This window comes from Meriones unguiculatus, chromosome 1, assembly GCF_030254825.1.
Source record: "Meriones unguiculatus strain TT.TT164.6M chromosome 1, Bangor_MerUng_6.1, whole genome shotgun sequence".
Classification (NCBI taxonomy): Eukaryota; Metazoa; Chordata; class Mammalia; order Rodentia; family Muridae; genus Meriones; species Meriones unguiculatus.
This window is the reverse complement of record NC_083349.1, coordinates 183,064,943-183,079,434: the sequence shown is the minus strand read 5'-3', so window position 1 is coordinate 183,079,434 and position 14,492 is coordinate 183,064,943. Positions and strand designations below refer to the sequence as shown.

Here is a 14,492-nt window from a genome sequence, read left to right as displayed (position 1 = left end):
CTGAACTAACTGTGGAAAAATTATAGGATGCCCAAGATTTATTTAAAATAATCTGGAAGGGATAGAAAGCACAGAGGGGACAGATGAGCAAGGGTGGGTGACCACTGAAACTGGGTGATTTGCATGCAGAGTTTAATAGGGCGTTCTTTCTGCTTTTGTGTACACTTGAAATTTCCCGCAAACAAGCGGGGGAAAAAAAGAGAAAATAAGGCCAATATAAAAGTCATCCTGAAAAACTGTTTTTCTCTTGAAGGAAAAGAAAAATTTCACTTTAGCTTTTTCTCTGCAAATGACAAGAAGAACCTGCAAAGAAAACCAAGGTAGGCTCTCGTTCTAGACTCAAGAAAAGACAAACGGAATTCTTAAGAACCAAAACATGAGCTTCCTGAAGCCTAGCTTCCGCCTATGTGAGTTCTTACAGCAACACAGCCCAGCAGTCTCCCATAGGAAGGCACTTTGGATGACATCTGCGCAGTGGCTGCCAAATAAAGCCCAGAGGTTACAGAATCACTTGTCAATACCAAAGGCAAAGGCACCAAGAGCTTGTCCTCTCTTCCCAGAGGTCACTGCTTCTGATCCATGGCTTCATTACCTAGAGCGAACAATTAATCCCACTGCCTTCCGAATACAAAATAATCTTAGTCAAGGTGGTATCCACCCATGATCTGTATCTCTGACTGGGCATCCCCGCCAGGAGGAAGAACAGAAGGTCTGCTGGCTGGACATCAAGGGACCTGTCCCCATCCAAGGTCTACAGCTAACTCAGCCTCAGTTCAGCTGGGCTTCAGCATCCTCACCTGAAAACAACGCAACTTCCTAAAAAGGTGTCGATGATCTTTCCTTTTCAAAAGTTCTATATTCATGAGAATCTCTAATATTTTTTAAAGCATGTCAGTCAGTACTCCGGTGCTTTAATCTGAGTGTGTGAACTTCTGTGCATTGTGTATGCAGACGGTGCACGTTCATGTGTGTCAATACATACACTCTGATACTATTAGGTGCTTACATGGGGCTAATTGCTTCCATCTCGAAGCAGCAAATTTTCAGTTCTGCAACAGATGTCGCTGTGTGATCTCTCCTTTCTGCGCTGGATTTTCTGTTAAAAATGCCCAGCATAATGGTCAGTAGCATTCTTCCAAAGAAAGATACACAGCATTTTAATCCTTTGGCTTTCTTTCCTTTAAATTTTCTTCCTATGTGGCCAATTTCCATTCAAACCACAGTATCAATCAGTTTGGCCCCTTATAAGAAATAGCCTCACATAAAAATGGCCCTTTTGATAACCACACACAGGCGCAAGTGTACACACACACACACACACACACACAATTTAAAAATGAAGTACAAATTCTATGTGACCAATTAGCTTTAAGATGTCACATAAACAAGTCCAATAAGAATGAGTCTCATAGTAGTACTATCAATTTTAAAGAGGAAAAAAAATAATTGAACAATAGAGGCTGAAGATTTTTTTTTAATCTCTTATGTCTGAAGCTGAAATGTACCAGGCATGGGATAAAGTTTAAAAATAAAAGCCAAGAGCACCATTAATGATAACTTTTAAAAATCGGGCTTTTCATCTTAGCAACACCCTTAAAAAAAAAGCAGAGTGAGGCTAACACGATAATTATAAGACGTCTTACCTACCACTCTGACATTCACTGTCTTGACACATGTCATAGAAAAGTGACATCTCTTTCCCTTCACCCCGTGCATTGTCCGATGTGGATCAGTCTCAACAGGTAGCTACCTAGCAGTGTCTTCCGATAAGAGCCAACAATGGAAAAAAAAAATTCAAAATCTCCTTTGAAACCTGAGAGCCTGCTATGTTCTGGGGTTCTGAAGGGGGTGGAGAGAAAGGCAGTGAGTAGGGGACCAACTCCGGTAAGAATGGGAAGTCAGGAAGTAAGAGAGGAAGCCAGGGTGCCCTGCCTGTTATCTTCCCTGCCCCACTCCCCTTCACCAGGAAAGCCACTGGGGAAAACTGGATAAAGCATGTACAACATCCATATGAATAAAGCTCTTTGTTCCAAAGAACTGCCTGCTCTTTTATTCCCCCCTTTTTCGTATTTGTTCATTTCAAAAGATTGCTCAATGGGTCTCTTGTTCCTCCAAAATGTCCCAGGCAAATAATGCAAGCTTGTCTCGTCACACAAGTCACTAAATGAAGCCTTGTGCGTCTCCAGTGACACACTGTAAATATAAAGTGGCATTAATGAGGGATATTTTATCGAAGCTATCACAGGCAAGTGCAAGTCCCTCCTTCCACTATTCAATTTGATGCGGTAGAAAGGCAACAATAGCAGGGCGTCACTTTTGCAAAGTCCCTGTCCCCAGTATGCAAGCCCCAACCGGCTACAAGAAGCCAGGACTAACTGCCACCCTCAGAAATCCCCCACCCATCAGCCATCTTCTCTAATCCTGAAAAGGGTAAGAGGGGGGTGATCAAACACAGATTCCTTCAGGGTCCAAAACAGCAGCATGCCTGCACCTTAAACATGACAAGGGAATAACACGGCGTAGGCAATCCGATTTTGACTGCATTTCATACAAGTCTGTTTCAACCAAACACCCCAGGAGCGATTGGGGTTAGATTTTTCTCTGGGATTGGGGTGAGGGTTGGGGAGATAGAGAGGATGGCTTCAGTTACAGAGGCAAACAGAACTAGGAACCCAATACACAATAGCGGGACTTGGCTTTTGGCTTTCTCAGCAAGGATGCGAGTAAGACAAGCCTAATGAAGTTAGAAGGTAGCACCAACAGGTTTCTTTAACACGGGGACTGAGAAGCAGAGAGGCCCCCGAGAAAGCATAAACTCAGCATCCGAGGAAAAGAAGTCCTTAGGTGTCTACTTGAAATTGACCCCTGCAGTATGGAATCTAGGGCTTGGCCAAAACCATCTCTAAAAGTGTATACATACATACATACACACACACACACACACACACACACACACATACACACACACACACACATACACACACACACAGAGCATTCAAAAAAATTTAAAAAGTCATCACATCCCCTCACTACAAATCAAACCCAATTACTTTCTAATTTGAACACAATCTGATAAGCTGCGTACAAACAGGGATGTACACAAGAGCGAGAAGCTGCTTCCATGGTAACTGGCAACAGAATTTTCCTGTAGCTTTGACATGCACGGTTGAGTTCCAGACCGTTCCTTCTAAGTCAGCACACATCCCTCGCCGGGAAGGCAACTTCTCACCGAGAGATAGGACAAATACAGTACTGTTGTTACTACTCGAAGCCTTCAGTGATGGGGCTTGACGAGGGAGGCATAATCTAATCTTACTCTGCTGGTTTAGTGGCATTGCATGGCTCCCATTTTTAGTGGAAAGGCAATATCCCGGGCCAGCGCTTCCCACCCCCACCCTTCGTTCTGCAGCCAATACAAGTCTATTGTTGCCTCCGTAATGCGCCAGTTACCCAGCCTTTACTCACGCTCACGTTTAACTGACACTGGCGCTTTTTACAATGCAGCACGAGGGATCTCTTTCGGGAACACTCTATCGAACCCTTCCAGTCAGTGGCATCACCAGAAATTAAGTTGTAACCACACAGGCTTCGGCTAAACCTAATTATCTCGTAACTCATAAATTAAGAATTCACAGAAGAAAAACATATAAACATCCGGAGACAGACCGTAGCAAGGAAGACAAAATTCTCAGGCTGGAATGGAAGGTGCTGCCAGGCTCCCACCCTTACAGCCTCAATGGGTTCTCCAAGCCGAGCTCCTCCACAAGCCTATTTTGTACTGGGGGAGGGCGGGTGTGAATCAACCAACCCGGCATCCCCTAAATCCGAAGCTAGCACTACCAAGCATCCCCATCTCCAACAGCGTGTCTCCTGCGGTGTTTACATAACTATGTGTCCTCTAGCGTGTAAACAAAAGACACAACCCAAGCAGAAAGGCGCCCGCGGAACCGCACGCTGGCCCAGCGCTGCATCCTCCGGGGCTGGGGGCTCCGCAGGTGGGGGCTGAGCTCGCGGCGTCCTCCACCACTTGTTGCTCCCGGGTCCTGCAGCTCTGAGCTCCAAGAAGGGGTTCTGCGGGCACAGAGCCCTAGCGCATCCCCTCGCACACAGCCGCCTTGCTCGCCTCCGCCCAGTGCCGCTCGGTCCCGCCGGTCGCCGGTCGCCAGCGGCGGAGCAGCGAGCGGCAGAGCAGCAAGGGGACGCCGCGCGGCGGGCAAAGGCGGCGAGGTGGCGGGAAGGAGGGCGCAGCGCGGCCGGCCTCTCCGGCGGGGAAGAGCCCCGGCTCCCTTTTGTTAGCAAATGCAAACACTGCCCTCTTCTTTCCCGACCGCGCCAACGCGCCCGGGCACAGGGGCAGCGGCCACACGCGGGGCTCCTGCCAGAGCGCTCGGCGTCTCGGGGGAAGGCGAGGCGCTCGCGGAGCCGCCGCCGGGGCAGATGCTCCAGACGGCCAGGCACGCGGGGAGCGCCCCGAGGCCCGTAGGGCGCGCGCCGGGCCGCAGAGGCCGCGGACGCCCCCGCCGCCACCTGCGGGCCGCCTGCCCGGAGGACGCGCGGCCGGGAAATCCCGGCTCCCCACTCGCGGCGGAGGCCTCGGCGGCGCGGGGCGGCCGCGGGCGCCGGGAGCCGTCCGTCCTGCAGCGGAGGCGGCGGCGGCGAGCGGCCGCCCCCCGAGCCGGGAACTTTCCCCGCCTGGATTCCGGCCAAGCCGACCCGCAGCCCAGCGGAGGGGGCCGAGGGGCGGCTGCGTTCGGCCAGAGGGAAACACGAGAGGCGAGCAGCTCCCGGGCGGGAGACCCGCAGAGCGCGGGCCGGCGGGGGAGAGGACGAGCCTGGGGGGTGATGTCCGGGGGACCCGCGAGGAGAGAGCTTCGGGAAGGAGAATCGACCCGGGGGGGGGGGGCGAGCTGGAACGGAGGGGGGCGAAGGCTAAGGCCGGGGACACAGGAGGACCTGCAAGTTCCAGGGGCAGAGCGAGTTTCGGAGGGTCCGGAAGGTTCGGGGCGCCTCGGAGGCTTCCCCTTCCCCCACGCGCTCGCCCCCGGCCCCGAGCCCACTCCACTCGGAACCCCGCGCTACGCCAGGAGGAAGAGGTGTGGGTGCAGCCATCCCTGAGGGCGCCCATCCGCAGCCGGCGGGCAGGAGAGAAGGGGCGCCGACCTCTCGGCCCCTTCCCTCGCAGCCCCGACTTTCCTTGCCACGCTCCCGCCGCTTTGGATTTAGGAAGGTGGGGGGGAGGTTGTCATGGAAACGTCCCCCTTCCATAGCTACGGCTCCTGGGGGTGCCCGTGGGGGGGGATTTGGGGACCAATCCGCGGGTGCCCACAACCTACCTGTGGGGATCAGTGCCGCGGCCGAGAGGAGCAACAGCAGGAGCCGGAGCCGGAGCCCGGGAGGCGCCGCCGCCGCCGCCACAGCCGCTGCCGCCGCACACTGGGATCCGCTCGGCAGCACAGCACTCGCCATGTCGGGCACCTGCCTCAGACTGGCGGCGGTGGCTGCCTCGGGAGCCCGAGCGGACAGCTAATGATATGCTAATGAGATGCGCTAAAGGCGGAGTAGGGAGCCACCAATCGTGGCGTCGCAAGCCCAACCCGGCTCTCGGAGGACTCGCCCCCTCCCCCACCCCGCCCCCTGGCGCTAGCGTTCGGCCGCGCGCCCGCGCCACCTGGGGGCGGGGCCTAGGGGAGGGGCCTATGCAAATATGTTTACGTTAAAATTCGGCTTCGCTCTTCCCGAGGGAGGAAAAAGTGTACTGCCCGGGCTTCTGGCGTGGAGGCCGGGGAAGGGGCCGCGGCGTCAGGAGGCCGGTCTAGTTTTTGTGCACCTTTATTAGGAACATTTACGGTACTCGCCGCGGCGGACTCACGCCTCGAGAGTCTCACCGCGAGGCTCCTGGGCCCGGGAACTGCGTGTGCCTCGGCCTGTGGAAGTCACGTGTTGCCAAATTCCCTTCCCTCACCTTGCACAAAGGAGTAAGATCTTTAGGAAACCCGGGGAGCAGAGAGTGCGAATGCAGGTTCCCGGATTGACAAAACAATCTGGTAGAAATGCATGCGTGCTTTGTACGTCCGGCGGAGCAGGAGAGCCCGCTCAACAACCTAGCGGCAGACTGGGGGATAGTTGGGAGACTGAAGCAGTGGAGTCGGTTCTGGGATTTCTTTTCAAGTAGGGAAAGGTAAGTCAGGAGGGTCTGCTCAGGCTCCCCAGCTTGCGGGAAGTGTCCTCCCCGTGTTTAATAGAGTACAGCGCGCGAGTAAAATTATGTATTTAAGATTGTACGCACACAGAAACAAAAAAATCCACGGGTCAGGTTTGTGGGGAAGTGAATGTAGGGAAGTGAGTGTGGCAATGATTGGGAGAGTCAGCCGGGTTCCTCCTCCAGTGTTCAAATCAGTTCTCTCATCTGCCTTGCTCCCAGTCCTTTCTAAGGCATCCAGAGACCAACAGGTGCTCTCGGCTTTAGTTGCATCTCGGAGAGGTTCTCCCGCTGAAGCGACTCGCATGCATCTCTGGACACTCTCTCCCTCCCCGAAATTATCTTTGCTTTCTTTTCAACCAGGCAGCCGGCTCTCTTGTTTGTCTGCCTTTTAATTACTTATTTTCTTCCCCTCTAGAAGACCGTGTGCGCTCTGACCCTCTGTTGCTCAAGCATCAAATTGAAGGACGAGCCGTATTAAGTGTAAAGGTTTATAATAATTTAAGTATTCATAGAATGCAGAACAATAAGATGTAGGAAATACAATTTGCATAATAAATATCAATATCACAACAGCTAAAACAAACCATGACAAATTATCTGTGGCTAAATGACCAAGAGATTACTGAATGTAAATTGCTGAATCCGAACTATAGTCTAGAAGAACAGTATGTACCAAGCCCTCTGTCCTCGTGTTGCAAATAAATTAAAAAAATAAATAAATATCAAAAAGGAAGCTAAGATCGGCCAACCCATCAAATGAGTTACACATTAAAGCAGCCTCATATTATCCATTATGCATAAACTAATTTTCGAAACTGCCCTGTCTCCACATCCCTGGATCTTCTGCTCTGTAATTACAGGCCCCAGTGCACGAACTGCAGGCAGTCCTCCAGACGTGGAGAAAGCTCCAGTGGGCAAATCACAGTACATGAGGCAGAAGACCAACACCACGTGCCCACCAGAATCATGCCCAGTCTGCAAAATCTAGAAGTGAGGCTACCTAGATCAGACCTGATACATGGCTGATTTCTACCAAAATCAGGACAAAAAGACTAGAGGCTGTCTATGCCGACAATGAAATGTATACCGAAAAGTCAGATCCCACATACGAGCCACAACAGCACAGAGCCTGGCGGAGGAGAGTATTCCCTATTCTTTATATTGTTGCAACTCTTGTGTCCTTGAGTTCTTATCAAGGAATTTTTGTGCATTTTTTTAAATCATCGAAACAACCTTCAAAGTAGATACTATTATTTCCCCCATTTTTTTAATCCAACGTGGTTAGAAATTGTAAACACCAGCATTTAAAAAACAGAATCACGATTTCTAAATTGCAGACAGAACCCTCGCAACTAACTACTGTGCTGCACTGTGCCTCAACAAATATGTGTTAAGTGAAGGAATAAATTTCACATCATAACGCATGAATAATAAGCAAAGGAGAGCTGTATTTTTAACATAAGGTGAAAATATGCCAGCAGCCCAGAAACATTTTTGAAAATAACAGGATTGCAGCAGACTCCTCAGGAAAAGCGTTCCTCGTGAGGCTGAGGCTCCAGGAGAATGTAGCCAGGCCCCAGTCCTCCCACTCTCAGAACACAGTATGGGGACACTGGAAGAGGTGGAATGTTTTCCTCTCCCTTCATTCTCTTGGCACATCAAATGAACACCTACTCAAATTTCCAGTTGGCAAAGAACAACATGGGACATTTCTATAGGAAATGCCAGTGCTGTGCTACTTACCTCACTGGTAAAATGCAAACAACTCTAAAGATTGCCGCAGAAATGCCACCTGCCGTGTACGGTTTAAGGAACTTGGCACGTCCACTTTTACTAGGTAGGGAAACTGAGGCCTGATACACCTACCAACCCGGTCTGCCTGGAAACAGAGGTGAGAATTCCGGATGAAGCAAGTGGTTGTTGCTCTCTGCTCTAGCCACACTCCTCCCCACCCCCACCCCCACCCCAGCTCTTTCACACCGAAGATGTCGCCAAGCGATTTAACATATGGAACATGCGAGGAACGCATTGAATTCCCACAGCCGCTGAGTACAAGTTATGACTACCCTGGCTTTCTCATAGTAAAGCGCGTCATTTTCTGCTCCGTGGACTAGAACTCATCGCCAAAAACAACTTCCAACATTTTCCCCCTTGCTACACGGAATTTAACCAATTTTAAAAACCAGATGGTGTTTTTGCCATTTATAACTGATAATCAATTGTTTTGTGAATTTAATTTTTTTCAAGAAAGAACTGAAATACTTATCAGTTACAATCTGGGCGCAACTTGTGTCAGAACAAAATTGCCAGGAGCACCAAAATTCTTGTCTCTCTCTTTCTTTTTAATGAGAAATCAGAGATGGAGAGGAGGGAGGGAGGAAAAAAAAGAGGGCGGGAGGGAAGGAAGGGGAGGGGAGGGGAGAGAGAGAAAGAGGGAGAAAGCAAACTAATATTGTTTGCCTTCAACAAAACAGTTGAGAAATGTGGATAAACATATATAAAAATAAGCATTAAAGGGGATTCATGTTTGTAGATATATATCAGAGATAATTAATGGCAACTAGTAACATCTTGCCTCTGAAAATGCTAATTATTTTAATACCCATGTATAAGAACAACTCAGACAAATTATTAAGAAAAGGAAAACAGCAGTTGGAGTCAGCATTTGCCCAGCTACTGGATTGCTTAAATAGTCATAGAAAAGTGTTTTAATCTATGCTGTGATACCTAACACACCACACACACACACACACACACACACACACACACTTCCTATAATGAAACTCTAAGTCCCAATGTAATACTATTTGGTGGTGGGAACTTTGAGAGGTAATTAAGTTTAGATGAGACCATGAGACTGTGGCCTCCATGATGATATTAAAGACCTTGTAAGAAAAGAGAGACAGTAGAGTTTTGTGAGTGTGCGAAAAGGAAATAGGGCACACTAACAGTGATGCTCACATTAACATCATGATTTGGACTGCAAGCCTCTAGACCAATGGTTCTCAACCTGTGGGTAGTAACACACTGGAGGGGAACAAATGACCTTTTCACAGGAGTTGCCTAAGACCATCAGAAAAGGTAGATATTTACATTACACTGCATTATAGTACAAAAATTAAAGTTATGAAGTAGTGGTGACAATAGTTTTACAGTTGGAGGTCACTGCAACCTGACAAATTATATTAAAGGGCTGCAGCGTTAGGAAAGTTTGAGAACCACTGGTCTAGACTTTAAGAACTGAAGGAAAATAATTTTTTGTTGTTCAGGCCCTGCGGTCTTAAATCATGGCTTGTGGATTAATGTGGAGGTCATTTTAAAAACTGGTAACAGGGAGTTTCCCTAACAGGCAACAATCAAAAAGTAACTAAAAATCTAACGTGTGATGGATTTAGAATGTTTCTGACAGCTCTTAGGACTTCTGCCCTGTGTGACGTCACCGCAGCCTTGGCTCTGATACACGTGTACATTTTGCATCGTGCATGCCGTCACACCATACAATGCCAACAGATACTTCCAGGATCACCTGAGCTCAAGTCTGAAACCTCCAGAGGCTAGGAGCTGCAACACATTTCTTTTCTGCTCTTACTAAACAAAACGGTTTAAGTATGAGAAACAAAGACTTTTTATATTTTTCCACAGTCATTTCTTAGCATGTCTCGAATTAGCACACCTTTGTATTATTTTGTGTTAGAGTGTTTACTTTTACTATTTGAACTGATGACTTAATTTTTGTTTAATAATTTATTTTTACTTTATGTACATTGGTGTTTTGCCTGCATGCATGTCTGTGTGAGGGTGTCAGATCTTGATATTACAGAGAGTTGTGAGCTGCCATGTGGATGCTGGGAATTGAACCTGGGTCCTCAGTGCTCTTCACTGCCGAGCCATCTCTCTAGCCCTTAAACTTTATTTTAAAATTATTCAGATAACTTTGTCTTGGGCTTGGGACAGAATTTCTAAAAGTTTATGAAATAGCCCTAGACATGCTTCTGCCATTTAATACTACATACGTTTTACAAAAGCAGCATTCTCAGTTTTGACAGTTATAACCTGACACTATCATTCACCTCTGAAAAGTATCAAAGTCTGTGTCCCCAGTATCGAATGTTCAGCTAAAGTCCAAGCTTTTATGTTAAAAAAAAGCACACCCATCTTTACTAAATGGTAACACCATATGGAGACCACTTTATAATTTTTTAAACTTTTATTTATGTTTTTATCCATAAATGTTTTATTTATTTACATGTTTTATATATTTCTATACCATGGGTTGCATACAAATGTCCTGGGCAAGTAGGAAGCACAAGCAGAAACCATTTAGAATGGTTAGAAGTATTGGCCTAAGCCACCTGACCTCTAGCATTTTGTCATAGCAGCCCAGGTGCACTAGAACAGTCTGGAGCCTTATCAAAGACTTATTAAAGTGTCCTTAATGCCAGATCCTTATGGAAAAGTATTTGACAGATGAATGTAAGTAAGTAGCAAATGGATGAGATAAACCCTTGGCCCTTCCTAGTAGACAGCATTACTTAGTCTTAAATTAAGACTAAGCACTAAACAGCTCAAGACTAAGCACTAAACAGCTCATTTCCATGAGGATCAGTCTACGAGTCTTTATGAAACCCAAAGCCAACTAAATCTATATTCCTAAATGAGTAATTTAATGCTTTACACAAAAGTTTATACTTCTAGAACCAAAGTTGACAATAATCTCTTGAATATCATGAGTTGAATTCCAGCTGGCAAGAAAAAAAGTTAGTAATGAAGTAGGTTGTAAAACACTACACATAAATGGGTCGAGGAACAGCCTCGGTTCTCATAGAAGTGAAATATACCACTGGCATTCAAGTCATAGTTTGTTCCAGTCAAATCTGTGGGCAAATACCCAGGTATCAGTGTTAGATCCAAATGCCATCCAACAGAGGAGGAAAATTCAGGGTGTCTCTGTGAAAGTCAGTTATATTTGGGAAATACAAGTTAACGAGAGGATGTATGTACTCTCACAGTTCAGTAGGGAAAACAGATACACAATTATTAAACATATATTTTTATGATTTAGATACTCAGCTCCACTGAGACAGAAAAGAAAAACCTTTACATATTTAGGGACCAGGAAAGAATGCCTGCTTATCAACAGAATATTCTTGCAGGAGAAGTCTCTTTTGCTAAGTCTTAAAAGTTATGATCATCCTGAGTGAGCTGTCCCAGAAGCAGAAAGACACACACAGTATATACTCACTCATATAGACATGTAATGTAGGATAAACCTACTAAAATCTATACATCTAAGGAAACTAATCAAGAGAGAGGACCCTGACTAAAATGCTCAATCCCCATCCCAAAAGGCAAAGAGGAAGGACATCAGAAGAAGAAGAAAACAGGAAACAACCTAGGAACCTGCCACAGAGGGCTTCTGAAAGGCTCTGCCCTGCAGACTATCAAAGCAGATGCTGAGACTTATGGCCAACTGTTGGGCAGTGTGCATGGAATCTTATGTAAGAAGTGGGAAATAGTAAGATCTGGAGAGGACAGGAACTCCACAAGGAGAGCAACAGAACCAGAAAATTTGAACACAGGGATCTTCACAGAGACTCATACTCCAACCAAGTACCATGCATGGAGATAACCTAGAACTCCTGCACAGATGTAGCCCATGGCAGTTTAGTGTCCAAGTGGGTTACATAGTAATGGGAAGAGGGACTGCCTCTGACATAATCTGATTGGCCTGCTCTTTGATCTCCTCCCCCTGAGGGAGGAGCAGCCTTACCAGGCCACAGAAGATGACAATGCAGCCACTCCTGTTGAGATCTGATAGTCTAAGATCAGAAGGAGAGGAGGACCTCCTCTATCAGTGGACTTAGGGAGGGGCATGCGTGAAGAAGGGGGAGGGAGGGTGAGATCTGGAGGGGAGGAGGGAGGGACTTATGGGGGGATACAAAGTGAATAAAGTGTAATTAATAAAAAAATATTTTAAGTGTCAGATAAAAAAAAAGTTATGACACCACACAATGGACTGAAATATCTTGGAGTAAAAGGAAGGCCTGGTTAAAGACAGGGGTTCTTTACAAGTTTTAGAAGCCTTAGAGAACACGGTATCTATTTAGAAAATTACAAATGAAATAACTATCCCTGGGCATCTGTACTCACATACAAATAGAATGGCTAGAATATAGCTTGACAGAAAACAAGAATCAAGAGAAGAAACTGGAAACACACACACACATATCTATACATACATATATGTGTATATACATACATATATACACACACATATATATACACACACACATATATATATATATATACATGGATGAAACAACATCATAGATGACAAGCTAAGATGCTTTTATATTTTATTATATGTGATGGGAATTCACTCAACTAATTGAACTGAATGACCAGATCTATATTCAAAGAAGATTACGCTGGTGGAATGAATGCCTTCTAGAATTGAACTGTGGTATTGATGACAATTACTGGAGACAGGAACTCAGAAAAACAGGCTTGTTTTGAAGTTTCACTATTTGTTTAGGGTATGAACACTGGAAAGAAGAGGATGGTTTTACTTTTGGATATGTTGGCTTTGAAATAGGAACTATTCAGTCAGGCCATAGGACAGCTGAGATGATGGTCTGGAATGCAGGGCAGCTGTTGAGATGGAACCAAGGGTAGAGACTGAAGCTATGGGGACGGATGGGGTGGGGAACTAGGGTAGAAAAGGTGCATTAGATGATGTGCTGGCTAGTCTTACGCCAACCTGACACAAGCTAGAATTGTCTAAAAGGTGGGAACCTCAGTTAAGACAATGCCTCCTCAGCAGTAAATCATCTTATTAATTAGTGATTGATGGGGAGGGTCTAGCTCATTGTGAATGGTGCCATTCCTGGGCTGGTGATCCTGGGTTCTATTAAAAAAAAAGTCTGAGTAACCCATAGGAGCAAGCCAGTAAGCAGTACCTCTCCATGGCCTCTGCCTCAGCTCCTGCCTCCAGATTCCTGTCCTGCTTGAGTTGCTCCTGCCTCCAGATTCCTGTCCTGCTTTAGTTGCTGCTCTGACTTCCTTCTATGATGAACATCAATATGGCAGTGTAAGCCAAATAAACTCTTTCTTCCCCGATTGGCTTTTTTGGCCACCTGTTTTTCGCAAAAATAGAAACCCTAAGACAGAGGACTCTAAAAAAAATAAATCAAAAGAACTGCTATTGACAAACAGTTTATTTAGGACAGACCTTGAGACTGAAGGACGTGGGGTAAAGAAAGAATGAAAAGCAAGGGAGGCAAATTAAAAAGAGAGGCTACCCACGCTTCTCACTACAAGGTCAAAGGTTATTGCATGTTTACATTAGAGATAAAGGCTGTTAGGGTGATGTCCAGCATGTGGCCAACCTCACATCCATGTAAACAGTTTGATTAGAGTCTGAGCAAGCAAAGAATTCTCTTATTTGTCAGCAGAGAAGGAAGATGTGGCTTGCTGGAGGTTTTCTAATATGGAAAAAGAGCTTTAGAGTTTACAATCTGACATTCAATCTCATTAGCACTGATGGACAGCCTTGGGTGAGAGAGAGGGATTGTTGGAACTGAGGTAACTCAGCTAATTATCACATATAGGCCTTGATTTTTATTTCCAAAGTTAAAAAAATATAGTTATGGTACTAAGAAAGTTTTCTCCCACACTTTAGAAGTCATATTTTCCTGATATGATATCATAATTGTCAGATGAAGCACTGTGATAATTCCATACGGCATAACTTCCCAGGCAATGGGATTTCAGCAAGATCCATTAAAAGCAGACACTGATATCTATAGATTTTCATAAAGCTGCAATATAAACTGGCCACACTATGAATATGAGATGGTATCCCCTGTACTGCTCAAAGATGACAATGGTAATATAACTCTTTGTAATGTGGGTTGTAAACAGGACATGTTCTGAATAGAAATTCTCTTGGTGATCTATCTTGAAGTTTCAAACAGGAAAAGTTTGTAAAAGAATGCCCTAGAAAACCCATCCTTTTGCTGTCTTGGGTGGCCCTGTATTTGTCCTTACAGTGTCAAATGGCACTCACGTTTCTCAACTGCATTTTCAGTTAGCCATTCCACTTGTGCTTCTTCCTTCTTATGTTCCCTGCCTGATCAGTCAGAGATTTAGAGATGTGGATTTTTGCACCAAAGTGCCCATATTTGTGACTTCTTGAACTTCTGTCTGGTGAAGTGACTCAGCAGAGTAAAAGCCTGACGACCTGAGTCTTCATGGCTGACATGCCCAAAAGCATAACATGCACCACACA

The 14,492-nt window shown here is 46.1% G+C and overlaps 1 protein-coding gene across 6 annotated transcripts in view; it reads right to left on the bottom strand.

The window, feature by feature from the left end:
- Positions 1 to 5,502, bottom strand: part of Cadm1 (cell adhesion molecule 1) — a 322,638-nt gene extending 317,136 nt beyond the window's left edge. For 4 of the 6 annotated variants that reach the window (XM_060373190.1, XM_060373199.1, XM_060373202.1 and 1 more), the window contains exon 1: positions 5,334 to 5,501. In XM_060373190.1, the coding sequence (XP_060229173.1) occupies positions 5,334 to 5,466 (133 nt within the window). In that variant the 5' untranslated portion in view covers positions 5,467 to 5,501. Of the gene's footprint in view, positions 1 to 5,333 lie in introns of all 6 variants that reach the window. The other 2 variants (XM_060373186.1, XM_060373195.1) reach the window with 1 other exon arrangement.
- Positions 5,503 to 14,492: the final 8,990 nt, after the last annotated feature.